The 25,947-nt window shown below is 35.4% G+C and overlaps 2 protein-coding genes across 8 annotated transcripts; one reads left to right on the top strand and one right to left on the bottom strand.

Moving 5' to 3' along the window:
• Positions 1-1,556: 1,556 nt before the first annotated feature.
• Positions 1,557-19,012, top strand: NfI (Nuclear factor I). Of its 5 annotated transcripts, none has more exons than XM_066302544.1 (11): positions 1,557-1,972; positions 9,890-10,045; positions 10,125-10,500; positions 11,535-11,600; positions 11,816-11,917; positions 12,226-12,381; positions 12,439-12,629; positions 12,688-12,879; positions 12,933-13,085; positions 13,239-13,329; positions 14,146-19,012. In XM_066302544.1, exons 1-11 carry the CDS (start codon positions 1,892-1,894, stop codon positions 14,439-14,441), a joined length of 1,860 nt encoding a protein of 619 aa, XP_066158641.1. In that variant the 5' UTR covers positions 1,557-1,891; the 3' UTR covers positions 14,442-19,012. The 5 variants fall into 5 exon arrangements, with proteins under 5 accessions (XP_066158641.1, XP_066158645.1, XP_066158643.1 ...); XM_066302548.1 differs by having other exon boundaries at positions 12,933-13,089; positions 14,146-14,285; XM_066302547.1 differs by having other exon boundaries at positions 1,558-2,031.
• A 663-nt stretch (positions 19,013-19,675) lies between these two features.
• Positions 19,676-25,914, bottom strand: Naus (Nausicaa). Of its 3 annotated transcripts, XM_066302749.1 has the most exons (10): positions 25,333-25,913; positions 25,171-25,272; positions 24,015-24,263; positions 23,836-23,850; positions 23,438-23,722; positions 23,225-23,385; positions 23,008-23,168; positions 22,874-22,956; positions 22,435-22,720; positions 19,676-21,256 (listed from the first exon to the last, which is right to left on the bottom strand). In XM_066302749.1, exons 1-10 carry the CDS (start codon positions 25,477-25,479, stop codon positions 21,252-21,254), a joined length of 1,494 nt encoding a protein of 497 aa, XP_066158846.1. In that variant the 5' UTR covers positions 25,480-25,913; the 3' UTR covers positions 19,676-21,251. The 3 variants fall into 3 exon arrangements, with proteins under 3 accessions (XP_066158846.1, XP_066158844.1, XP_066158845.1); XM_066302747.1 differs by having other exon boundaries at positions 19,676-22,720; positions 25,333-25,914; XM_066302748.1 differs by lacking the exon at positions 23,836-23,850 and having other exon boundaries at positions 19,676-22,720; positions 25,333-25,912.
• Positions 25,915-25,947: the final 33 nt, after the last annotated feature.

The raw sequence follows: 25,947 nt of genomic DNA on the forward strand, positions 1-25,947 counted from the left end.
TATACCGGGTGGCATTGATTTTCCGATAAATTAGAATTTGGCAGCTCTCCAAATTGATCTAACACCGAAAAGGTCGCCTATATCTCAACGGCTTGTGAGTTTAAAAAGTAGCCGTTTTATCGTAATACGGCTATTACCTCGATTAATTATTGCACACGCAACAAAGCTTCCAGTAATCTATTGTCTTCATCAATTTCAATATGTTATGTTCTGTTTGAAGTCAGATGCTACAAGGAATGCATTTCGCATACATTTTAGTACCTATAACTCCTCATGATTCTCTCTGACGAAGTCGGGCTCTAGATAGACACCCCATGGGGCATGTGTTTCGCCAATTTTTACTTGGCTCCTAATTTACGCTTGCGCGTGAGACAAATTAAATCCGAGGAAAATTTAATAATTGAAATTAAAATAAAAATATACTAAATATGCATGGATCGGTGAGTACTGCTTGCTTCATGACTTGGTAATTCTGCAAACCTAAAAGGCCTAGAAGAACTAGCAAAAATTTACGATTGGCAAAAGCAGCAAACGAAAGCACGGAAGTTTCTTCGAAACAACACTTTCTGTCCACGCATTCTCTATAATTTTGATGGTATTAACGTTACTGAAAGTAATTAGCTTCCATCAAATAGGTGACTATTGTAATTTTTAAATAATTTAAAATATCGAAAAATTGATTTTTGCCAAATATTAAAACTGTTAACCATTATATAAATCTCTAATTTAGATACCAACCTTCGGAGTTTCGACATTGACCACCCTGGTTAGCATCATTCTATGAAGATATCTATATTACATCCTGAGAAACAACAACTCCAAATAAATTTTCAGATGTTGCATCAATACAACGCTTTGCCTACAGCACCATGATCTGTAGACTTTTATCTCAGAACCTGAAACATCAACTTGGAGTTAAACTAAATAAATGAAATAATCATTTATGAAGAGATAGTGGATGAGTTGCGATCAATGCAAATCGAAATCCGAAACAGCAGATAAGATTTCTGCAGGTATTACGTTTTGCTTATTCCACCGATGTGTGCATGTCCCGCTACGGTGTTAAGTAGATCGCTCGAGCAAGTGCGTGCATGGAGCCTGCACATAATTACTGATTTATAGTGTTTCGTTGGAGAAAAGTGCCGTGTGGATCTTTAAGTCTTGAATTTTAGCACTTTGAATTTTCCTGGATTCACCTGGAAGGCGAAATTTGTTTAGATTTTCTAAGGCGTAATTGGGATATTTAAATGATAAACATTAAAAAATTGCAGATGGCATATCACGATTGTTTATTGTGGCAGTGTTACGTATTATGACGATGCGGCAAATGTACAGCTTCGCAAGATATTTCAAAACAGCTGTTAAAACGTAACACGCGCGGCAGGACACCCTAGTCTAAATCTTCGTCTCTTACTGGACAAATTTACAGTCTAGTAGTTTTCTAAGAATTCCCGACCAGCTATTATTAATTTCGGGACGCAGATAACTCATGAGAATTGATCACGTGTCTCTCGTAATGTGGCAACATAGCTGCAGAGGCTCCGATGGAGGAGTCGCGACGCCTTGCGCCGCTGCTGTATAGAACCGTCGCGGCGCTGCCGATGGCAGTCGGCAGCCCGGCAACATGCCCGTTGTCAGCCTGCACACACCTAAACGTGCACCAGCGTCCGGACAACCCCAGCAGCAGCCGCGTCGGTAGAGTGGCATCACCGTTTCGATATAAATAACATTAGGATTCGCTATACCGTCGCGGTCAATTAGTGCAAAATGACAGTGGCATGCTGAGTACTCACACGTGCAGGAATTAGGGTCGTCCGAGTCCGCGCCTCACCCCTGTAATGGAACCCGGTGCGCGGCCACCGTGACCCGTGCGTGAGTGTGATTCTGAGGAATGTTCATCCCCGACACGTTGCGCAGCTGCATGGTGGAGCCCGATGTGTCGTCGTACCTGCAGACGCCGTCCTCGGGACAGGTGCCTACTCGCTGCTACCCTCCCTCTTCCCCCGCGCCCGCCGTCATGCGTGGTGATATGTAATTAACATGATTAACATGAGTGTTATTCTGTTTTGTATTTTATGTTTGCTGTCTGACCTGAAGGACACCAAACTAGTCCTAATTTGATCGAGAGCGAAATTTTGTTCTTCGTCGCATTGCTGCTTCAAAGGCATGTCGCCACTGAGCATGATCTACTCAAAAATATGTTTGCCTCGTTCTCTAACGTATTGCCAGACGTTCTGCTTTGCCATTCTAGTGGGCAGTTTGATGTATAGTTAAGAAAATATAATAAAGGTGCTGCGTGTGTGCTTTCTTATTTTGTAATTGCGTATCAGCTCGTTTAGCCACAATGCCAAACACAATAATATGGTGGTTACGTCAAATTAAGAACCTTCGGTTACCAGACAAGCTAGACTAGTTATGAACATTAAAACAATTTCCTATAATTCTTTGCATTTTGACCACCGTCTATCAGTCTTTGACACTTCTTTTGTAGAGACACTTTGTATATTCGAAAATATAGCATGCTCTAGAAAAAAAAACGTACAGGAATATCATTTCGAGAGTCTCCCTCGGATCCTAAGTTTTTCCGAGTCTGCTCTTTGACATCTTCTCAGATGTCAAGTTTGACAGATTCGGCTCTATGTTGATTTCTTACAAATGGTAATATGCTTTTTCTATTCCACCAATCGACCCCAACCATTAACCAATCACGAGAGTTTAAAGAGCACATTTCAAAAATGTATTCGCTGCTAGATGTCACTTCACTTATTTTCATTCGAAAGGGTGTTGAAGTTCTGGAACGTCCAGATTCATTCTAGGCGTCTCACTCGGATCGGAATTGTCCTATTTCGGAACTCAACAAAACTGGGACCCGTGCGATCCGAGATAAAGAGTCTAGAAGCAACTGAATTTGCTGTCAGAAATCTTCACCCCTGTTAATTTTGACAAGTTCATGTACTTGAAAAGAGCGCAATGAACGCTGTGGATTCATGGAATAAAAATGCTTATTATCATTCCCCTTTTCAATGTCTTATTTAGGATCGCATATTAGTTTCATTTAGTTTCTAGGAAAAAATTTCATCTTTATTAAACCTTCGATATGATGTCCCCGTAGGTGCCCACCTATCAAACAATGTCATGTGATACATTACAATGAGAACTTTTTACTGATAGCCCATAATGGGCGTTCTGGATTGCAATGACAAAACTTCACAAAATGTTCTACGCACACAACCATGAGCACCTAATGTAAAAATGATGTAAATGTAATAGAAATGAACTAATATTTTGAACGTCAAAGGGAAAAAACGTCAGTCATTAAAAAAGGAAGCTGAGGAGTTGCATTTGCGACTTATTGCAAAGGACTGACGTCATTCGTTTATTTCTGGTCAGGAAAACTGATCTTTGTAAAAGTAACCATGCGGTAATAAAGTAGTAACGGGTCATCAAAAAATAACTCGCAGTAGGCCGTCAACTGTAAACAGGATCTTGATTAAACCATTTGTTATTTACGTTAAAACATCTGACGGTATCCAAAGACAAAAAGTGAATCTATCCAAGACGGACGTTTAACATATCACCGCCTACATGAGGTTTTTTTCATGATGACCCTTTAATACTCTTGACTAGAATACACACTAGAAGTTTCGCCTTTGCAATTAGGAACACCCTGTATATAATTCCACATTATTTTCCATTTTGGTGATTTCACGACTACCAACAATCATTTGTAAATGTTTCATTTTTTGTATTTGTTTGATCGCTCACATCCCTCATCAAGCTAAAATACCTGTTATACAATACTACGAACGAGCGACAATATGCGAAGTTGCATTTTCTGAGTCGTGGAGGCCCTTCTAAACCGTCAACAAATTCACACCTTACTAAGTATACTTATGAGTTAAGTAAAATATGTCTTTAAGATTAGTTTTGAGGTCGAATTACAGATAAACCATAAAATTCAAAAGATAAAACAGCAATGAGGTTTTCGAACCTTAATCGTCCCCAGCATTGAATGATTAATTACACATCTCTGACCCTCGATTGAGATAGTAAAAATCAGTTTTCCTAGCTGGTATAACTAACTGCAAATCTTATATATGTTATGCATTTACCTGATTACTGCTATTAGCCGAACTAATCAAGTAATCAATCAATTATTTGCTCTAAACATAGTTTTTGCTAAGTCATTATTAGAGCTGTATTTAGATTAAAGGAATGTTTTTTTAGGGGGGGGTGTAGAACCAGCTATTCTGGGTCATAAGCTAAGTTAGTTGTAGGCACCTGCTACTTTTACCTATTCTACATCTAAAGTAGTTTGGTGCAAGAAATAAAATTTCGCTTCTTGATCGATCTATAGGTCCGACCGCTAACCTCGATGTTGACATGTTTGATTGATGTTCATGACTGCTCTGTTTCTGTCTCATCATATGTGCGCTATTAATACTGAGGCGAGGCATATTTGTGTACCTTCTATCGCTGTGTATCTTAATTCAGCATTGTCACTAATATAAATGTTGTTCATACCGCAGTAATTGACCATCGACCACAACCAGCTAAAAATAACTCGAAGACAGGCAGTTTTTCGTGTTTGACGAGCAGCCTTCAAAATCCATATTCTCGTCTCGACCATCTGGATAATTTAGGAACTTATATATTAAGATTTAGTTCATATGCTCGATTACTCGTAATAGTCCAAAATCGCCTATAAGAAGGGAGATGGAAATATACGATGTGACAGAGAAAATAAAACACTTCCTACAAATTACGAAATAATTACATATAACTAAAAAAATTCAAGATATTCTAGTATTAAAGTTACACGCTCTCAAACACGTCTAGGTATCAACCTAATGAGATTATTCATAGCCTCTTGAATCATGTCATCTCAGGCTATTCGTACAGCATTATCAAGAGTTGCTCAGGGGGCGAGGAAACTTTTGCAGTATTCCACCGTCAAATTTCAGAAGAGTCAAACATCTAAAGGTCTTGACGATCATCATAAATAAGATAAAAAAAAATGATCTCTTTTTGTTGAAAGTAAACTAACGTAATTTTGGCTACATCTGGTCGGGTGTGGTCCCATTGAGAAACTGAATTAGAACGAGACCTGAATTAGGACAAAAGGTGTTGCTCCAATATGTTCTGGATGTAACGCTGAGCGGCCATACTGCCAGTGATGAATATCAGAGGTGACTTTTTTTTTATAAAGGTTGGAGAAATGCGTTTTCGCACTCCTAACCGTTGGTGGTATGATCTTGTTCAGTCTGGTAATGTGGGACTCGCTGTCAAGCCATTGCCAAATACCACTAAAACCTCCTTTCCTGTATTTACTCAGTTATCTGCCCGAAATCGCCGTTGAGCATTGATTCGTACATCACTCGTTAGACCTGGAGAGGGAGTAATTCCTCTCCAGGTTCCTTTCGAACTCTAACATCTTTCTCATTATGGTCCCTATCATAATGGATTTGGTCTCCCAGTCCTCCTTTGACCTTAGGAGAAGGTCTGACACCTTCCCCACTGTGACCTCCTTTGCGCATTTTTCCATCGGTACATCTATGCAATGAAGAGAGGTCTTTATCGCAAAGATGTCACTATGGATTGCCTCTCCCCACAGAATCAGCATCTCCAGTCTTCTTTTTCATTTTATGAAGGTGTATCCTGAAGGTGTCCCGTCTTATCGTCGCCGGAGTAAGAAAGTAGTTCGTCTCCCTCCCCACATACTTGCGTAAGTTTCCTTTGTTTTCCAAGTAGCAGGTCAAAGATGATCTATTGCCATAAGAAATCCTAGTACCATGACTCCAATTGTCCGATGCACATTCCCCTGCGTATAAAAATAAGGATCGTTTCTTTTGTGCCATGGTTGCTGAAGATCACCCTATCTCATTCCAAGTTGGACGATGCCGAGTGGTGAGAGCTGGCGCAAAATGAGGCATGTATGAAATGAATCCAGAAGTTCTGAGCAATTTTTTCATGGCGTTCTGTACTTCTCGTGCTTTGTATTTGGCCTCCATGGATTTATGCCCCATCGGAAAGCATCACTATATTTAAATTTCCAAGCATTCTAATAGTGCGTTTTCTAAGGGATAAAGAAGCGTATATTGACAAAGAGCTGATCGTTTTTAGTATTTATATAAGCAAAAATGCACACAAAAAAATCGTTTAAATAAAAACCATTATTACTGAGTGTTCTGTTTCATGTGTCACGCGGTATATTTCGGGATTTTTGGAAGAAAACATTCTAAATTTCTTCAAACGTTAGCGGATCAATGCGTGCTGTGCAAAAGCTTGAAGTATAAAGACGCGAAGAGGAGATAAGGAGAATAATCTCCTTGGGAAATATCGACTCCAAGGTTCTCCTCTAGAACGTTCCTTTGGGAGGGCGATTAAAAACGAAAATTAGGTGGAATTACACTTTAGTTTCTTGGTGTTTAATGACTCTCTCATCGGCTTTGCACCCCTTTAAACAGAAGCTTTAATACCGTGTTACTAGAAAATTGAGAAATTCAGAGATATTTTTTAACATATTTGGATATGTTGAGAAAAAACGTGAATTCATGTTCGAATTTATTCATCTAAACCAAACTTAAACAGCATCCTTGTAGAGCCCTTCTCTTCGTTGCAGAGGCTCAATATAATGGCGTTAACTGACCTTATTACTTACAGAAATCGATACTGAACAGTTTCCGTGAATTAGCGAGAATACAGTGACATTACCTCTTTCGTTTTAATGGTTTCGTCAAAATTGGATTTATGATATTTAAATGCGAAAATAACGCTTTTGTATTTTTATATTCATGGGGATAATTGCCTCGCATAAACTTGGCACTTGCAGCCATTAATCTTAAACAAATCGACGGTACAGTAATAGTGTTTAAGAGGAGTTAAGTATAGTAGACATGAAGGTACCAAATATGCCATCGTATCGCTACATATCACTTTAAATGTATTTAGTGCACCCCCATAATAGATATTATTATGTTTGCATTTCCTTCTCATTCGCATCAATTTTAGTACCTCTTCATTGCCACAATGATATTAATAAGAAAAACCGTATTAGCTCTATATATGAAAATTGTGCTAGTTTTCAATTTCAGTCCTTAACAGCTGACTAAATTTAATAATTCAATGGAAATAACCCCCAAGGAAATCGTGTTAAGCTCTCCCTCACCTTCGTCTAATCATTTTCCTCAAATGCAGGGAATTTGATCAACTCTTGGAATATGAAACATATTTCTTGAATATTCGCGAATGTGACAAATCGGCGAACTATAATAGAAAAATCATTTTTCAGTATAAAAGTTGCATTTTCCAACCGATTTTCTAGTACTGGTTTATGGTTTTGTTTTGTCAAGGATTAGTAATAGGAATTTATAGACAGCAGATACGTATATTATTCTTTAGGAAACGATGTTTACTATGAAACCTATACACGTACACATACATTTTGACCCATTTGATGTATGTATTTATAGCTGATTATTTCGCCAACCTTTATGATGATTGCCCGATGATTACCAATACATATCTGGAATGAAAACTTTACCGTGTAGTGGAATTTACTTATGTATATTTCACACGCTCAAAACAGTGCCTCTTTTTCGAATACGTCCGGAAGCTGAATTTATTATTATTATTATTACTTCCGTGTAGTTTCACAAAGAGGAAATTTCGGAATCGTTCTTAAAATCCACGATTTGGTAGTGCAGACTGCAGGTATTTGGATAATAGCTGCAAAGCTGACTACTACCATTTCACACGTTAGCGCACACGAGAGCTGCGGCATGGCGTACCGTTACTGGATGGTGTCACCGTTATCAATAACCCATCGTTCATCTCCCACTTTCATCCTAAAATAACTGTATTATAAAATTAAAAATATTATGTCAATTGAAATTAAAATGTGAGATGAATGAGTGTATATAATATGGCATTACGACAATGTTAGACGATCTATTTCTGGGCCAAATTCGACCTTTAAAATTTCCTCGGACAATGATTGTCTTATTAGGTGCAATATGTAGTGCGTCACTGCAGTATTCTCACATTTAAAAGGAAAAATTATGAACAATTTATTAGTAATAAGCTAAATTAAGACCGGCATCCTGGAACAATGGAGAGAGCACAAAGAGCGATTTATCCAGATCTGAATATATCGCGAACCTTTGCGTTGACAAATTAGATTGGATTCGTTATTTGTTATTAATGAGAAGAATCGAGACTGAACAAGGTGAATCTCCTCATGCTTCAGGTAACATTGTGGATGTCTGAGCTTGGCACAGTGTCAGGATGATGAATAATGAGGTACAGGATGTCGCGACTGATTATCTTCAGCTTTAACTTTGAAAACTTTTTTTTATTATTTTTATGCGTATTTTTGTTCGGCTTATGCCTGAAAATTAGAGTTCCCCCACTGCATTTGTCAACACTTAAAACGAAAAGATTTGTGGAATTTTAAATTCCAGAATTGGAAACTGAAATGGAATGCAAGTGGGAACCAGGTTTAGTAATCACTTTCTCGATAAAACTGATTATTTTGGGAGACAACTTTTGCTTAAAATACTAAACTCCTAGGCATTCAAAGGAGTTCTCACAATAAATCCCACATCCATACGCTATTCGTCCCACGGACATTACGTAACGTCAGAGCCACAAGATAATATGATCAATTCCAGGGGTAAATTGAATTTTTGCAATTTCAATTTAAATATTCAGCGAATATTTCACAATTAAGATAATAGAATTCAAAGTTCCTTTATTTCATTTCATATGCTTATACCGCAACAAATGAACTTTCCTCTATACTGTACAGTGCTGTTACTCGTTTCTAAAAATAGTGAGATATAAATATCCACCTGATTCTATAGGAACTGAAGCGAGTAGGTATACACATCTTCTGGATTTAATTTTAAAGTATGTATGGTTGTTAGACGTATGGATAGCAAAAGTATTGTAAAAAAATAAAAAGTCCTATGATTTAGGCTCATTTTTCCGTATTTATTGGCACTAACTCAGTTTTCATGTTCTAATAAAGTTATTTAGGTAATTAGTGTCTGGCTACTGCAATCGCTGATACTTTTATGCGTCGACAATATTCCGTAAGTAGGCGAGTGCAGTCATACTTGTCTAAGCAGCTTTACTTATCTCGACATGTTTCTTGACCGTATTCAACCGTCAGAAATTTGTCCTTCTAGAGCTCTTGCTAAGGAATGAAGTCAAAATTCTCTGGAATTTCTATGAAAAAAATTTTAATCTTAAATTTCCTTAATGCAGCTTAAAATACCTAATAGGATGAAACGAATTAGCACGGTTCGCACATAAAACAGTTACTACGTCTTACTCTGAATTTAAAGAACATTTCTCTTTCAACAGCCTTTATTAATAGCTTTTTCCACAATTTTCCAAATTTGCGAAAATGGTGACGTTGATTATCTCCAATCTAATCTAATATGCCTAATAATACCTATATTAAGCAGGACCTTGCAGTCGTTCGACAGTTCTCGATAGTTCGAAAAATACCATTAAGATTTTGTTCAATTTTAGACCCATACTATACAAAAAGACTAGTTAAATCTATATTACTCGAGTATGTTTAACTTCAACCTTCAATAACTCTTTAAAATCCAACGGAACATCCCCACGCAACTTAATCTCATGGCCGCTTCTGACACATTTACACCCTTCCACACCGTCAACGACCCGTCCATCATTCCACATTTGTGTACATAATTCTAATTATTGGATCTAACTTATTTTCAATGTAGTTCGTCTAATCTTCACACTTCACCTATATACATATTCTATATGTCGAATGCCTAATACTTAAGTACATTACACTTGTTCACTCCCCCAACATCCGGGACGCCTATAACGAATTTTTTTTCTCTTACAGGACGAGTTCCACCCCTTCATTGAAGCACTCCTACCTTTCGTTAAATCGTTTTCTTATACTTGGTTCAATTTGCAAGCAGCTAAACGAAAGTATTACAAGAAGCATGAAAAGAGAATGTCACTGGAAGAAGAGCGGCAGTGTAAGGAAGCGTTGCAGGTAATTGAATCGCGCATGCGTTGAGGAAGTTCGGTGCTCCGCTCTACGTGATGTGCACTGATATTGGGTATTGTTTCAGAACGAAAAGGCAGAAGTCAAACAGAAATGGGCATCTCGATTGTTGGGTAAACTCCGCAAAGATATCACTCAAGAGTGTCGCGAGGACTTTGTGTTAAGTATAACGGGTAAACGGCCTGCGGTGTGTGTACTTTCCAACCCAGACCAAAAAGGCAAAATGCGACGAATTGACTGTTTGAGACAAGCAGACAAAGTGTGGCGACTCGATCTCGTTATGGTGATATTATTTAAAGCAATTCCATTGGAAAGTACGGACGGTGAGCGTCTTGAGAAAAACCCAGACTGTGCGCAGCCGGGACTATGTGTGAATCCATATCATATTAATGTGTCAGTGAGAGAGTTGGACCTTTATTTAGCAAATTTTATTAATAGTCATGGTAAGTAAATTTGTCTTAAGAAACCCCCATATATAATCGTCCATACATGATATTGCTCTATTCGATCTCAACATCCTCAGGCAGAGACTTTGAAGCCGCAATCAAGAAAAATGGACCCGGAACCATTGACTCGATAAAAATTGAACAAACATGGTCCGGCCGATTATTCTCTAATTCGAATCGATTTCAAATTAACCGAGTACTACAGAAAAAATGCTAGAAATTCCCATTTGCGCAGGTGGCTTTTATTGACCAGACATAGACGATGAAACGGCGCAATAAAGATCTGACATAATTTTTCGGAGCTCTATGATATCTGTCTAAAATCGTAAAGAAAATAACACATTCGCCTTGTTTTTCACTCAATAAAACTAATCATAATGCAAATGCATGGCGAAATTTTAAAGGGAAACATATTTCAGGAATGTGTATGCGCCTTAAGGGAATTGCGGATATCGACGCCACCGTCGCGACGCCAACGATATTCCAGCTGCTCGGGGTCGGGGTTTCTGTCGACGCATTTATATATGAATGCTGCAGTGTGGTCGGGGAAACATGCGCTTAGATACTGCAAATTTAATGATGTTCTATAAATTCCAGCAATAAAGACTTTGTGATCAAAAGTTCGAGAAGATGCAAACTTGTTTATGCTTGACCACAAATTATCGGGCCGAATGGATTGTTGAAAATTGGCATTAAATTATTATCAGATTTGCAGGCATTTAGCCAGAGAAGCCCAGTTAAAGCTTCCTATTCATTCCTACGACATTGACCTCCCCTGGAATTCAATATACGATTAAAGCTCTAAACGCGATTAAGAAAAATCGAAGTATTTAACAAACTTTTCGAAGTCAAGACCGTGATCAATTTAGAATTGCTGAAGCAGAAATGCAGCGACGAATCTTTAAAATTTTTAATGATTTTACCGCTTCAGTTTCCGATTTTCCAAGCTTCTCCGGGTGAATATCATCAAGTCCGTCTCATCAATAGCCCCCTAAATATAACGATAGTATTAAGAGAATTTGTTGTTTCAGAAATCCTCAGTGGTGTGTGTTTTAATAATAACAATAACAAGAAGGAAGATGAAAGGAAAAATAAAGGTAAGAATCAGGATAAAATTTTATCTATCTACGGTTAGTACAAGGTACGACTAACCTGAACTAACATCGCCAATTGTACCAGACTTTTTACCATTCAGGGCACAATAAAATAAATGTGGCATATAAATCTTAGAACAAATTTATTTAAAATGTTTTCGGTAGGTAGCTACACTTGCGCAGTTACCCGAAATTATTTTACTAAATATTGTTTACAGGTTTCACGCATAATCCCTACAACGGTGTAATATGTAATGATATTATATTAGCCACAGGGGTATTTTCGTCCAAGGAGCTGTGGAAACTGTCGAAATGTAATAGTAAATTCATAACCCTTAAAACGAATAAAGGTCAATTGGGGGGCAAGTTTGTACCAATTCAGTCTAACTCTGCAAGAATTCATGCGAAAATTCAAAACTCTGAGAACCGACCCATTCCAATTCTCACGTGAAGGTGCAATGAGCCACATGCGCGGAGTTAGGCCTAATAATACTCTCGAACTTGCGCACATATATTCCTGTTTTGGTCGGGAGTAAAATGAAGCAAAGTTAAACTGAATGTTGATGAATATTGATTTGGCCCCCCCATTGACTGTTCCGAAAGTGTACCTAATTCTTCTGCTTTACAGCGTCAATATTGCATGAGCTTTCCGAATCGCAGCCAAATATGAACAACGTTAAATTGGAGCATCCTGCGTACTACTGCAATAGCTATCCTGAACAATCTGTTGTACCTGCTGAAAGATCATCATCCGTTGATGCCATGGTTGTATCTGGAACTTACTGTAAGTGATTGTGCCAGCCAGCAAAAAAATCATTAAGTCGTTTATGTGATGTTTCAGCAATGCCTCAAAATACGACGATAGTATCTTCCAGTTCACAGGCTAGTCCAAATGCATTGTATTATCAGCACAGTCCAGATGGTCAACATCATCATCAGAATCAAGTCAAATACCCTGAGAATGGACATGATACATTGTCAGATTTCGTTACGTTTGTTTGTCAGGAGACTGACAGTAATCAAAACGCACAAGTATGTCTTACATAAATCAATTAATCGATTCATTAGCAAAATCGGACTAAATTTGTAGATGCAATCTAACTTGTCCAGAAGTCCAAAACCTCAATACTTCTCATCTACAATGCTTCCACCTCCACCTCTACCACCCATGGCTCGCCCCGTAGCGATAATACGATCTACGGGCGAAGTGGCAATGGGTGGAACAAACTCTCCTCCGCCCAATATAACTCCGCCATGCAGTGATGCATCACCTCCTGAAGAGGTAGTAGTCTAAGTTATAAGAAAGATAAGTTAAGTAAGGGTTCCTGGTTTTAGGTTCCAGAGCTCAGTTCATCTCCGCCCCTAAGCCCTGGTAGTCACGATAGACGAAAATCTCCGACACAACGAAATTCTGTGCCTACCAGCAACCCATATTCGCCCAGTAGAGATTATACCTCCTTCAACCACTTTCACGGGCAACCAGGACATGTTGGTAGTTAATACTGATCTAGACTAAAAAATTGATAGGAATATATCGATCTAATCATTCTAAATCAATAAAATAAAAAATTATCTAAATCAATTACGATCGAAGTATTTTGATGTACGAATATTCTAATACGTGTAAATGTTGTATTTCAGTTGTTCAGTTATCCCAGTATGACCGGAATGTCTGGTGTTATCAGCCCTACGAATCTCACTATGTACTCACCGAACGTGAATACAACTAGAGGTAAGAAATGCATTTAAATTTGATATACAGGATGATTCAAAGTAGGCATCCCTTTAAAAGTTCTGGGAAACTAGAAAAGATCTGCAGGTCTGACACATGCCCATAGTGGGTTATGTGTTGTTTTTTGAATACGTCCGACTCTGCGCTCCTATTATGATCGGGTACCCAATTTCAAAAATTTTTCTGTTTTAGTTCTCCACTTTATTAATAGGGATATTATTTATTAAGGAATAAAATTTATTAATATTAGTTGGGCCCGTGCCATGAATTTCCTAGATATGAATTAAATATAAAAATTGAGCTAAATAGACAAAGTTGGATAGATCTCATGCAGAATGAATTACAACTTTCCATGATTTATCTATGGTCGCCTCTGTTCATCTATCTTTTGTTGCAAAGACTTAGCGTTTGACAGGATTGATAGATAATCTCATCTAGTGCGTCCGTTGGCAGTGTCTATTATCTCACAAGCAATTTTCATTTGAAATCACTTCCAAAGCTCGTATGCCAGAAGGTTCCACAGTCGTGGTAACAACTTTGTCAATTTAACCGAACCGGTATTTTTTTTTCGTTATTAATACAGAAGTCACCTGTACATATAGACATTGACCGTCTCGCGTATCTACCATGTCTACTAAAAATACTACTTAACACGTCTAAATGACCAACACTGTCTTAAAGTGAAGGTTAAGTCATATCGATGTAATTCAAATGAGCATGCGCAGCTACCTGCGCACAGGCATGAACGTCACAAATACGTGGAATAGTTGGATAAATACTTTTAAAGCAAAACCGTCTTAATGAATTCTTTGACAGGTTCGACACGAGCAAGTAACATGCCTAGATGGAGCACCCCTTTATTCAACTTAGACCAGGAAGATTTCAATATGATCACACATGGTGCAAATCCTGAACAAAATACCATTATCTTAATGGATGAAAGTGCTGCGGCAGCAGCAGGCGCAGAACACTCGGCGCAATGTTGTAATAACGCGAATTTAATGTGTGATGCAGATAGGTTTTTTCAAGCAGGTGATACACTGGACTCTAGTGCCTCATCGGCTAACCGTGATACTGTAGATCAATTATCTCAACCCTCGAAATCACCCTAGCAATGAGCCAAAGATTTATGAAGCAGCTACCGAGTTTATTGCGTTAGTTATAGTTAATTTTTTAGACGAGGGAGTTCTAGTCGTTTCTTTAGTTTCTACGAACGTTATTTATGTTTTGAGCAGTTATTTTTAACTTGCCTAAAATAAGTTTATAATCTCTAGTCACATCATATCTCTGAGGTTCTTTATTTAAACATAAGCTTGCAAATGTAGCGACAGTACAAAAATCGATGCATTTTGCAACATATGTACATATGTGCAACGGTGAATATGTTACAGTGAAACTAATTACAGCTAATTTAGTAATTGATCCGATCTCAGATTTAGTTATTATAGAATTTCCGGGTCTGAAATTTTTCTATATTCGTATAGCGACCCATAAAACTGAAAACTCTACGGAAATACAGGGTAAAAGTTAATTATTAATATTTTGTGAGGAAACGAAACCAAACCTGATCAATGAATACCGATTGCCAAAAGCGCTCAAAACCACCGACAAAATGAAATTAAGTACTAAAGTCGCAAAATTCACTGTAGCACATACACAACGGCACAATGAATAATTTCCTAGTACTTTTCCCGTCAGAATACCTTCTATATCATCTATAGGACTCAACTGATTTCATACTTAACAGCATAATATAGAAGCTGCTCAAGTAGTGTAGGTAATTTACTAGAATATATATTATTATGAAGTCGTATACATTTAGCCACCGGTGCCAATTAAGGCTGTGCAGGATCTCGAAACCTCCAGGGGTATCGGAGCTTATACACCGACACAAAATAAGCTCTTTTACCCTTAAAGTATCGAGCACAGTTAAATATCGAGCACGCCGATATTCGGTGAATTTATTAAACGTGTTGTCACTAACTTATCCCTATAGTCTATTAGAGCCCTAGAGAATCATCCCCAGTAAGCTAGTGACACCAAATAAACTTAATTTAATTGCGCCCAAATCTAACCCCTAAATTTTTGGTTTCAAGGTTAAATATATAACTTTATTGCAAATGATATTGATATATACTAAACCAGATTTCATACTAACGTTAATCGAATTTACTACGTAAGACCTATTTGGGCCGCACCGGTTTAAGGTACACGATATTGCAGTTATGCGCAGGAGGCCCGATATTTGAAAACCCTGTAAATACGTTATGCTACTATAACACCAATATTGAGAAAACCTGATGGCCAGTTTAGTTAATAAAACTATTTTGGAATAATAAACAAGTGACCTTAAATATAACGAATAAAAAGACTTTGCTCCTGATATTTTACTACGTGGTTTGATCAAAACGTTCGGCGTTGTACATACATAAATTTAATTGTTACTAAAAGTTATTTACTGTGACTTATATTGTAAATATGTGCGCGCTAGAGAGTATTTACATTCAATGCCATGGCGTCTATAATACCATCTTGGAAGAACACCTTAAGAACACATAAAATATGCTAAAAAAATTCAAAATCTGTAAATGATTATCAAATGCCTATTTTGACTTCATATATTTACGGAATACTTTAGGGTAAAATATCGACATAGTATCAATCTCTAAACATTCGTGGAATAATCTAGCGCTACTAGCTCTCTTAAGATGGTTTTCTACCACATAAATGGTCTAAAATAAACCCCCCTTGCTTTCTACGAAGTCGATGGTTAAAATTCGTGTAAACACTAAGGGGTTGGTTTTGAAGTGCGCATTCAATTCCGTTCCTATATTGAGTAGAGTAATATGAAATTTGCGCTTGTCTTCCACTTAAATAATAAAAATGCTTTTAATGCTTATGTGGTTTTCATTCCTATAATGATATAGCTGTAACGGCTTTGATTCGGGTAAAACTGACATATGCCCATAGCTGTATACGAAGATTAATGGTATTTGCTATAAGTCTGATAACAAGGAGTTTTTATCAACGTAGCAGGTACTATGTCAAAGAATCCTACAGACGAATAAATGAAATAAATAGGGATTTTTTATATTTAATTGCCTTGTTTCAGTAGAAATTACAATTAGAAGCGATACTGGTTGTTTCTGAATGAAAGATCGTCCTTGAAAATTCATTTAAAACTCTGCTTTTCACAATTTGGGATCTTTTAAGTTACCCTAAAGTCCTAATCTCTATTGATTCGATTTCAACTCACTAGTAAAGTTTGTCTCAAGACTACAAGACGTTTTTAAGCGGCTCAGGAATGCATTGAATTTCTTATAAAATATCATTACAAGTTTAAATGTATTTCAAAATGGCGGTAGTATGATTTTGTTGGAAAACAGAATGCCATTTTCACATTTCATCACTTCGCATTTAACTTGATTTTAAAAAAGCGTTAGACAGTGTTATCATCACATTGAACGCGACGGAAACACAATTTTAATTGTGCAATGTATCTCTCTAAGAAGTAACAAATATATCGGAACCATCACTTAGAAGTACCCGGTATCTGCCCGTTGAATCGCTTCTGCACTGGGTGTTTTAGTTTTGGTGTATCTTGCTTTTCGATTTGTAGAAATTTGCAAAATGAGACGACTTTGTAAGAAAAAATAAAGGCAACAAAAATGACTAATGTACAAAAATGCGTATTAATCTTTTTCGTCGAATTCCTTCCAATTTTGGTCATTACAGCAAATTTCAGTCGGCTACAAAAGTTACTAACAATGTCTACAAAGTGATGGTTTTAGGGGTCAGCTCTTTTGCTACTGGGTGTTAATTTTTTTATTAACTTGAACCTGGACAAGGAATTCACATTAATTGTCTCATACTTCAAAGAAATTGAGACGGTAAGACTCGGTAATTCAAAAAACCTTGCACTTTACAATGCATATTTGTTGCCATTATCAATGAATTATACACTCCATATTTGAACTGAATATCTCAAAAACTGTAAGGGCCACAACGAACAACCAAAACCTGTTCTAAAGTTGAACTCCCTGTATCTTTGTTAACACGCATTTTTTAAATTATGTTTTGTTATAAAGTTGTCGTATTTTGCAATTTTCCACTGCCGTTTAGAAGAACGTCGCAGGTTAAAACTCAAATACCTTTGTATGTAAATGAATGTTTATAGCAGGCTAATTTGTGCTAAAGAATCCGTATGTATGTTATTTATTACTCCCTCTCCCACATACAAAACTCTTCAACATTAAATCGATGCCGTAATAATCCTAGGTACTTTCATAAATTATACACAACGATGTTTGTCATTAAGACAAGCAGTGAGCTCGGTCCGTGCCTTAGTATTACAATAATATTTATATTGTTAACTTAGTGGATACTTAGCTAGAAGTTAGTTTTCAGGGAGGCTTGCTCGCTTATGCTTAAAAAAAAAATAGAATTTCCTCATAAACATTATAATGTTATCTTAATACTTTTGATGTTTTCATCCTTGAATGTATACACTACTTACCATCAATAACTTTAAAGCGCATGCTTCCAAATTGGCCCGTCACACGGTGTTAAGTGCCGGACTATGAACTTATTTATACATTCCTGGATGTGAATATTCTTAATAAACAATATGAAATGCATACATATATTTCTTGCAATGCCGATATAGAATCTATTTATACCCAATTGTGTATTACTGCCCCATAGAGGTGGTTTCCAATTTTGAAAATGCATATGTTAGGAAAGCGTTAAGGTAAAGCGTTGTAACCAGGTCGACTACGCATTAAGAATATTCGGAAAATTTGAAAGTTTTAATTGACAATATTGAAACAATTCCATGCTATTATGTGGAGGTTGTAGTAGATATCGTAGGTACTTCACCTTGATGCTTTCACCAGGTCCAACATATTGTTTAAAAAAATTCATAATAGTAGTATATATGTGGTTCGAAGTCCTTGATTATACTGTGTATGTAATTCGGTTGGATTCTTTTGGAATAATGTCCCAAAGGTTATAGGTTTTTGTCGATGAAATATTTTCAAGTTGATGCATATTCTTGCAAGCCATGTGTAACAGTGACAATAACAAAGTTAATGCCCGTGACAAAATTAAATTTCGAATTCTGTAAACCTATAACTACTAATTTATCGTTAAATATTTAAATAGTAACATAAACAGTATACGTTATTAAAGACGATTTTGATGCCCTTTCCTATAGTACCAGCACGCTTCTGTAGGAATTGACATGGTGTTGCAATTATCATCATATTTTGTTCAAGCTGTGTGATACCCTTATTAATTTATATATGTATATGTTACATTATACTGTATTATGGTAATTTGTTGATTTAGTACTTAAAAATGAATTTAATTTTTATGTATATCGCGGACTTGAAATGCATACATATTTAACCTCGAGTAATTTAACAAGTTTTCTTCTCCGACACTAAACTTCAGCCTAATGTAAATAGTTAAGGGATATATTCGTTAAAATTCGCATAAAGATATTTATAGAATCGGGTGATATTTAACCAGTGCCATTGATTAATTGTTGATTAAATTGTTAGGCGTACTTTTCTAAGTATGTCATATGTAGTGGTTATGTTATTATTAGCAGGCTTGAAACAAGCATTGTACCTATACTTATTTTTAATTGTAAGAATAAATCAGAGGGTTTCTTAATTAATGTTTTTGTCTTATTTATGAAATCATCCTACATATTAGATCTCGGAGAGTTGATTTAAATAGTATTTACCTAGAGCTACAGAAAATCTTGTTCTAATCTGTAAACGGCAATATGTTAAGCTTTCTTAAACTCAACAAATTATTTCTTCGCTCTTCTAAAACTTCTTCAAACCCTAGCTCGCCCATTAGAATAATTAGTTTCGATTCGTCAATTCCTTTTTTCCGTTTTAATATAACGTAAAACTACCTTCCGAATTTCCGAAAGACTTTTTTGGTACAAAAAGTTATACCCAATAATGGATCATTCTTCTTTGTGTGAACCTCTTCTATATTTTCTACTTTCACTTCGATATCTCATGGGGACAATTAATTCTGCATAAAATGAAATAGGAATAAGTAGAAAAATATTGATAAAATAGAATAAAATTTGGCTTATTTATTGTCGTAGTAACTGCTTCAATTTCACTATAACAATAACTTTTTCGGTAAGCAGTATCTTAAGTATTTAATACCCAAACCTATTCGCCATAAAGTCAAGTTTTCTAGCAAAATATCCCAGTTTTTAACAATTAATCCCCACAAGCTGCAAAACATAAGTTTTCAAAATATACGCCAGTGAATTCAATTTTATGTAAAGTCAATTAAGGTTCGGTGAAGACAAACACATTTTTTAGAGGTATATTTATTATACTTTAACAGAAAATTAACTATAGGCCATTACTTTACTTTTATACCTACAACATATTAAGTAGAACATACTGCGATTGACAGTTTCCGTTTTGCCTTTGCAAGTTATAAAAAGAAAAGAATTAAGTTGGTGTGTACAAGTTATAACCTATTTTGGTAAAGGTTTTATTTTCATCAAATTCATATACAGTGAACAAATAAGGAAAAGTATCGGGAGACTTGAAGGTATCAGCCTTTTCCTTAATGCTTAAATGAATAGGTCACCTACAATAATTTTATTTATGTATGTATATTATTATTTATAATTTGTACACCTCATTTTAAGAGTCGCTAACACCACTCCTCATCGCTTTCAAGCACAAACTGCTTTTTTATTACGTTGAGAGACTTTATCAATAAATTACTAGCCATTTATTTAATATAGTGGTCAACAATGTAGCTATTTCAGAAAACATACTAGGCTACTAATCTATACATAAATTACGTCGACAAATCTACATGCTAGAATCATTTGGCTCCTACTACGCTTACATTTTTATATAAGTGATCTATATCACATAATTTTCTATTTCTAAGGAAAGGAGAGAATGATATTATTTCGCTATGCATTGCAAAATTATTTGCTTATCACATTGTAAAGGATGACTACTAATGTTGAATTATATTTGAAAAACTCTTCAGAAAAGGGTTTCAAAATAGTTTTTATTCGATAGATAGAAACAATTTGATTGATATTGAAATAGATAAAGGCGTAACGTCACTGACAGACTAATTAACGCTGCTTATTAAGTAATTTCGAGAAAAAATCCAAATAATCTGACTTAGTTTTACAATGTAATTCTAAATTAATTACATTTTTACAATTAAACCATCATACATTTACAAAAAATTATTATTTTGCATAAGTGCTATAAAATTGATTGATTCACTCGAGTACGTTGTTGCTCAGAATCTTGAGACTGCAATATAGTACTGTAAAATATCGATTTAGAATTTTGATTATAATTCTAAAACTAAATAAATTAACATCTGTGTTGATAAGTTTCGTAAAAGTCCAAATTATTAAACTCCAATCCTTTTTCTCTGTATTGAATATAGTCACGTTGGGCCAAACATAAATACAAAAATTATTTTACAGATGTAATTATTTTTCCCCAACGAATAGAACAACCTCAAACATGTTTTGACCTAACAAGAGATTCTAGTGGACAGTCCCTATATCAGCTCAATAAATAAAAAATAGCTACATTGTTTAGTCAGCAAAATTGAAGAAACCAAGTCAAGCTCCTTCAATGGGAATGCTTACACTAAAATTTTGAATATGTACGCCAAAGGAACTTTTAATAATAAAATTTTGTGACTACATACAATTTCGAGGTCGAAAAGCTTTGACTCAATAAGCAAACCCTAGCTTTAATGACCGCAGATAAACAGGTACCTCAATTTAAATAAATTACTAAAAACAAACATTAAAAACTTACCTTCTATTTCCGATTGATGTCTAAGAGCATCCAGTTATGAAATGTACTCAGGTCGCAACTTGAAATACGAACTTAACCTAAACAGAGAGCATTGAGGTAATAATTTGTCATATCCGTATTTAAAACCCGCAAGTGATAAACATAAATACTTCTTCCAAAAGGAAACAATGTGATGCTTAAATTTAAACCATACCTAAGATTAAGTACTTGGAAACCCTACACAACTTAGGAGTTACCGTCGAATAAGAAAAAATATTTTAAACTAATTAATCATCCAATTTATACGTAGCTATATAAAAAAATATAATTTTTCATTACATTTTCGGCGAAATGGATTGCTTTTTTAGAACTCATTGCATCAAACTACAGAGTGTCTAAATAAGAAAAAAATAAATTATTAATGGAAATTAACCCCTTTGCTAACTTCCTTCATTAAAAAATACCAAATGACTACACAAGTTGAAATTGAAATAAATCATATCTAAAAAACATAAATACTTAAGAAAAATAAACTGCACTGTTTAAAAAAGTAAAGTAAAAACTAAGTTGACTAATGAAATGTCATGAAATAAATTCAAGATTGTGACATCGGAACTTAAAAAAGTGATTTTAAGTTTCTTCTATATGTTGCCATAACCAAAGAAAAATAATTAACATTAAATTTGCAGATCTGTGTACACTGTGAAACTACTCCCTTTAATAAAAATTTAGTTATTTTTATGCAGAGTCCTGAAAATATGACCCTTTACTTTTAGCTCACCCTACATAACTTTTCAAACATGTAACGGTTTAATAATTGTGCATAATAGACATTACAGTTGTCCTAGTACTGATCAAAGCTTTGTTCTGCTTTCTTATCTTATTTTGACACCTAATTTCCAGTTAAGAGTATGCCGTAAACAATTAAGTTCAATTTTTAAATATTAAATAAAAATCGCGCCATTTAGAAATAACGCATAACGATCTTAATAAGCACCGTTTGCTATCGGGCTGTATAATCTACAGGGGTCAACAAATCTACTCTTTGCACTCACAGTGAAATACGCCAACGTCTTGGAATATATAATTCTACATTAGTATTTATCACAATAAGTGTGGACTTTGACGGCCGATTCGCCTAAGATGTTGTAAGCCTCAAAGCTCAACAGAAATATCCAATTCATCCTCAGGGATGAGACTTATGTATTATTACTAGTAGCCATAGTCACGAACATTTGTTGAAAATCGGCCAACTCTTGACCGAGTAATTCAATACCTTGTCCCGCGCGCACGCCTTGTGATGTTTGCGGATCACTCTCTTTAGGTGAAACATTCAGTTTCTTTTTATCCGACTCTCCACTGTCGGGTCTCCTCGGAGCCGCAGATTTACTTGGAATCACTGGTTTGTTGGGAGGAATTGGAGGAGGTACTCCTCTAGCTGCTGCTCCTTTTTTAGGGGGAGTTTGAGGAGCTGTAGACTGCTGCAGATGGCCATGGAACGAAGCTTTCGTAACTGCTCTAATAGTAGAAGAATCGGAAGGACCACTACCACTGGTTGATATCTGAGAACAAATCATGACATTTCTTATATCACCAGATTAACTTATTGTAAACTGCACCTTTTTATATAGTTAAAAAAGGTGTTATTCATATCTTAAAAAACTCATAAATTACATTTGACATTTTTAATCTAAAAATTGACTTAGCCAACTTACTTTGTTTGCGGTAGGGACACTTGCAACCATGGCCGTTTGCCTGAGAGCCTGACCTGGACTCACGGATTGCGCAATTCCGGTTGCTGAAAGACAACAGAAAATATTTCTACAATGAAATAAATATGGGAGCTTACTTGGTCCTGACACAGGAACACTTGAAACAGTAGCAGTTGGTTGTACCACTTTGGCAACGCTGCTTATTATGGCAGTGCCACTGTCTGACAACTGGATTCTATTTCTTATTGAGTCGTATTCTAGTCTTAACCTATTTAATTCAGTCTCAAGTTCTGCTATCCTGAAATGGAATAAAATATGTTAATATAAAGCATAATTATTGAAAAATTGTAGCACCTTTGATCTTTGGCTGCAAGTTGAGATTTAAAACTTTTCCTTTCCGTCTCGAAATCTTGGGTCTGCTTTTCGATGTCCGCCTCCATTTGCAAAGACTTTTTGCTCTCTTCTTCTAAACCTTCAGCCATGGTATCAATTCTTGACTTCTCCTCAGATAAAATCTGCATTAAATTATTGATGAATAACCATCAAATAATTACTGGGACATTGTACCTGTGCGAGATCTTCGCTTCTTTTTCTTTCTTCAATATACTTCACAATAATCTTTTTCCTTTCTGCCAGAAGTAGTAAAACTATTTGTTTTTGCCGAGCTCTTTCTTCATCTGCTAACTCAACCTGCCTTTTAACTTCCTTTTCCAATTTCTTGCGCGCATTTCTTTCCATTTCCAACTCTTGTCTTAATCTGGTCCTCTCCATTTCAAGTCCATATGTTATATCATCTCCTTGAGCAGTGTCATGTTCATGTTTGCATTTTTCTTCCTCTAATTCTTGAATAACCTTGAGGATATGCATTCACTTAAGAAAGGCTTTACATGGATTTGGTTATATTTTTGCTACTGTCTTTATTTCAAACTTTAAAAGAAAGACATGAAATTGACAATGATGCTTACCTGTGGTGAAAAGCCCTAGAGAGAAAAAATCAGATGGACGAAAGGCCAATCACAAAAAATATTTAAGATATTGAGGGGTTATTTTACTATTCTAATTAAGACCCAAATTGAATATTATTAAATACAATTTATGACTAATATTTAATAATTGAAATTATTCAAGCAAAAGTTGGAACTACCTTTTTATGTTTAATTTCAGCTTCTTTCAAGATATTGACCATATGCTGATGAGCCCATCTCTGCTGTATTGCCAATTGTTCTAAGGCTTGAAATTGCTGATCTGCAGCAGCTTGCAATTCTTTTTCACTGACAGGAGGTTTAGAATTTGGAGCATCTGAGATCCCATCTCTTAATAAGGCTATATAAGGATCGGCCATGGCAGCTGGCCTGTACCTTCCTAAATTGGCTACTTGTTTTAATTTTTCTGACTGGAAATATTAAAAAATATATAAACATACTAATAATAATAGCCTAAATTTAGCAAAAATAACTGAATTTAATTAATTATTGACAGTTATGAAACAAAATTGTGGATAAATATAAATAAATATTGTGTTAAAAGCATATTTATTAACACAAGAAAATCAGAATTATGACAGAAGGAAGCCTCAACGATGAGGTTGTGGTCTTGAAATAGCTAGTATGTCAGTTCTTGGACATAGAATCCTCATACATGCCCCTTTATTGACAGCTTAGCTCATTAAAAAAGAAATTAAAAAATGTATGATAAAATGGGGTTTTGTATTAGAACTCGATTGTTGCTTTAGTATATTTTATAAACATAATCATTTAGTTAAACAGATATCAATATGTGGCGATGATAGAATATAAATCAAGACAAATAAGGATAAAAAACATTGTTAATGCAATTTGATCAGGTATGTTTTTGTATTAGTGATTACAAAATGTAATCACTTAATTACTGACACATAATTAATATTAATTTAGGATTGTAGCAGTCTGTTATTCTAATAGCCAGTCCATTATTTTTGACAGTTTGTTGTGTATAGTTTATTATATTATTATTGTTTGTTATCATTTTTTGTCCATACCAATGTTTGTTCGTTTATCAGTGGCCTGCTTTAACTGAGCCTACTGCACAAAAGTAAGAATATTATGAAAGTCATAAAATGCAAATTTTAATTATTTTTATATATGGGGTTTCAATTCAATCTGTAAATATAATATACACTGTTCATGAAACAACTCATTTTTATTAGATTGTGGGTGAAGCAAAGAATTTCAAAATTTAACAGGGAAGTTTTTCAAATTTAATAACAAGGTGATAACCTATAATAAGCACAACAATTGTTAAAAAACCTTCATAAATATTACCTTTAACACTGCAATAGCAATATCCCGGGCTTGTATTTCTCCTTCGAAACAACTAACTAGCTTCAGCAAATCACTCTTTGACATTTCCATTTTTGTATTTCTCTAAAAATGGCAAATTTTCCAAAATATAAAAAACCAGATTAGTTTCCTTATTACACAAACCTTTAGTGTACTGCTGCTAAGGGGTGATCTTTCAATTTCGTCAAATATGCCCGGCTGGTTTTCAGGAACTGTGGATAATGCAGCACCAAAATCCTGTGTGACTCCTAAACTTTTGAGCCATTCAGTTTCTACATTATTGCCGGCCATAGCTTACATCTGATTCATGTATAAATGTGGTACGCAATAACTATAAAAAAATCATTATTTATGGGACTGGAACTATTTTAACATCTTATTTCTTTAAAGGGATCTCTATATTATTTCTATTTTCACTTGGCTTTGAATAGGAAAGGAATCAATCCCAATTTGCACATCTGTCACTGTCAAAATATTTCAATTTTCAATTTAGGTTAATACTTGAACTTCTGACAGCTTTACCGGTCTGTTTCCCAAAAGCATTAATTTTATTCATCAAAAACATTTATAACAACAATTTCATTATCGTTACACTAAAATTATTAAAATTAACTCTCTTTATATCCTGTATGTAACTTCAAGCAGGCTGTTAATAGAACATAACATGAATATTTCCTTCGAATCACTATCTATCCTTCACCTCCGCCATTGGACGCAGTGTTGCAAAATTAACAACACAACTGTCCGCAGTGTTGAAAA

The sequence above is a fragment of the Euwallacea fornicatus genome, chromosome 3 (genome assembly GCF_040115645.1).
Source record: "Euwallacea fornicatus isolate EFF26 chromosome 3, ASM4011564v1, whole genome shotgun sequence".
NCBI classification, from domain to species: Eukaryota; Metazoa; Arthropoda; class Insecta; order Coleoptera; family Curculionidae; genus Euwallacea; species Euwallacea fornicatus.

What these genes read in the sequence shown, in the direction of transcription:
- NfI (XM_066302544.1), top strand. Translation starts at nt 1,892, where the DNA reads ATGTTCATCCCCGACACGTTGCGCAGCTGCATGGTGGAGCCCGATGTG. An exon ending in AAATTTTATTAATAGTCATG is followed by an intron (nt 10,501 to 11,534) that starts GTAAGTAAATTT and finishes TTGTTGTTTCAG; the next exon opens with AAATCCTCAGTGGTGTGTGT. An exon ending in GGTTGTATCTGGAACTTACT is followed by an intron (nt 12,382 to 12,438) that starts GTAAGTGATTGT and finishes GTGATGTTTCAG; the next exon opens with CAATGCCTCAAAATACGACG.
- Naus (XM_066302747.1), bottom strand. Translation starts at nt 25,479, where the DNA reads ATGGCCGGCAATAATGTAGAAACTGAATGGCTCAAAAGTTTAGGAGTC. An exon ending in TTGCTATTGCAGTGTTAAAG is followed by an intron (nt 24,264 to 25,170) that starts GTAATATTTATG and finishes TAATATTTCCAG; the next exon opens with TCAGAAAAATTAAAACAAGT. An exon ending in CTTGCAGCCAAAGATCAAAG is followed by an intron (nt 23,169 to 23,224) that starts GTGCTACAATTT and finishes ATTCCATTTCAG; the next exon opens with GATAGCAGAACTTGAGACTG.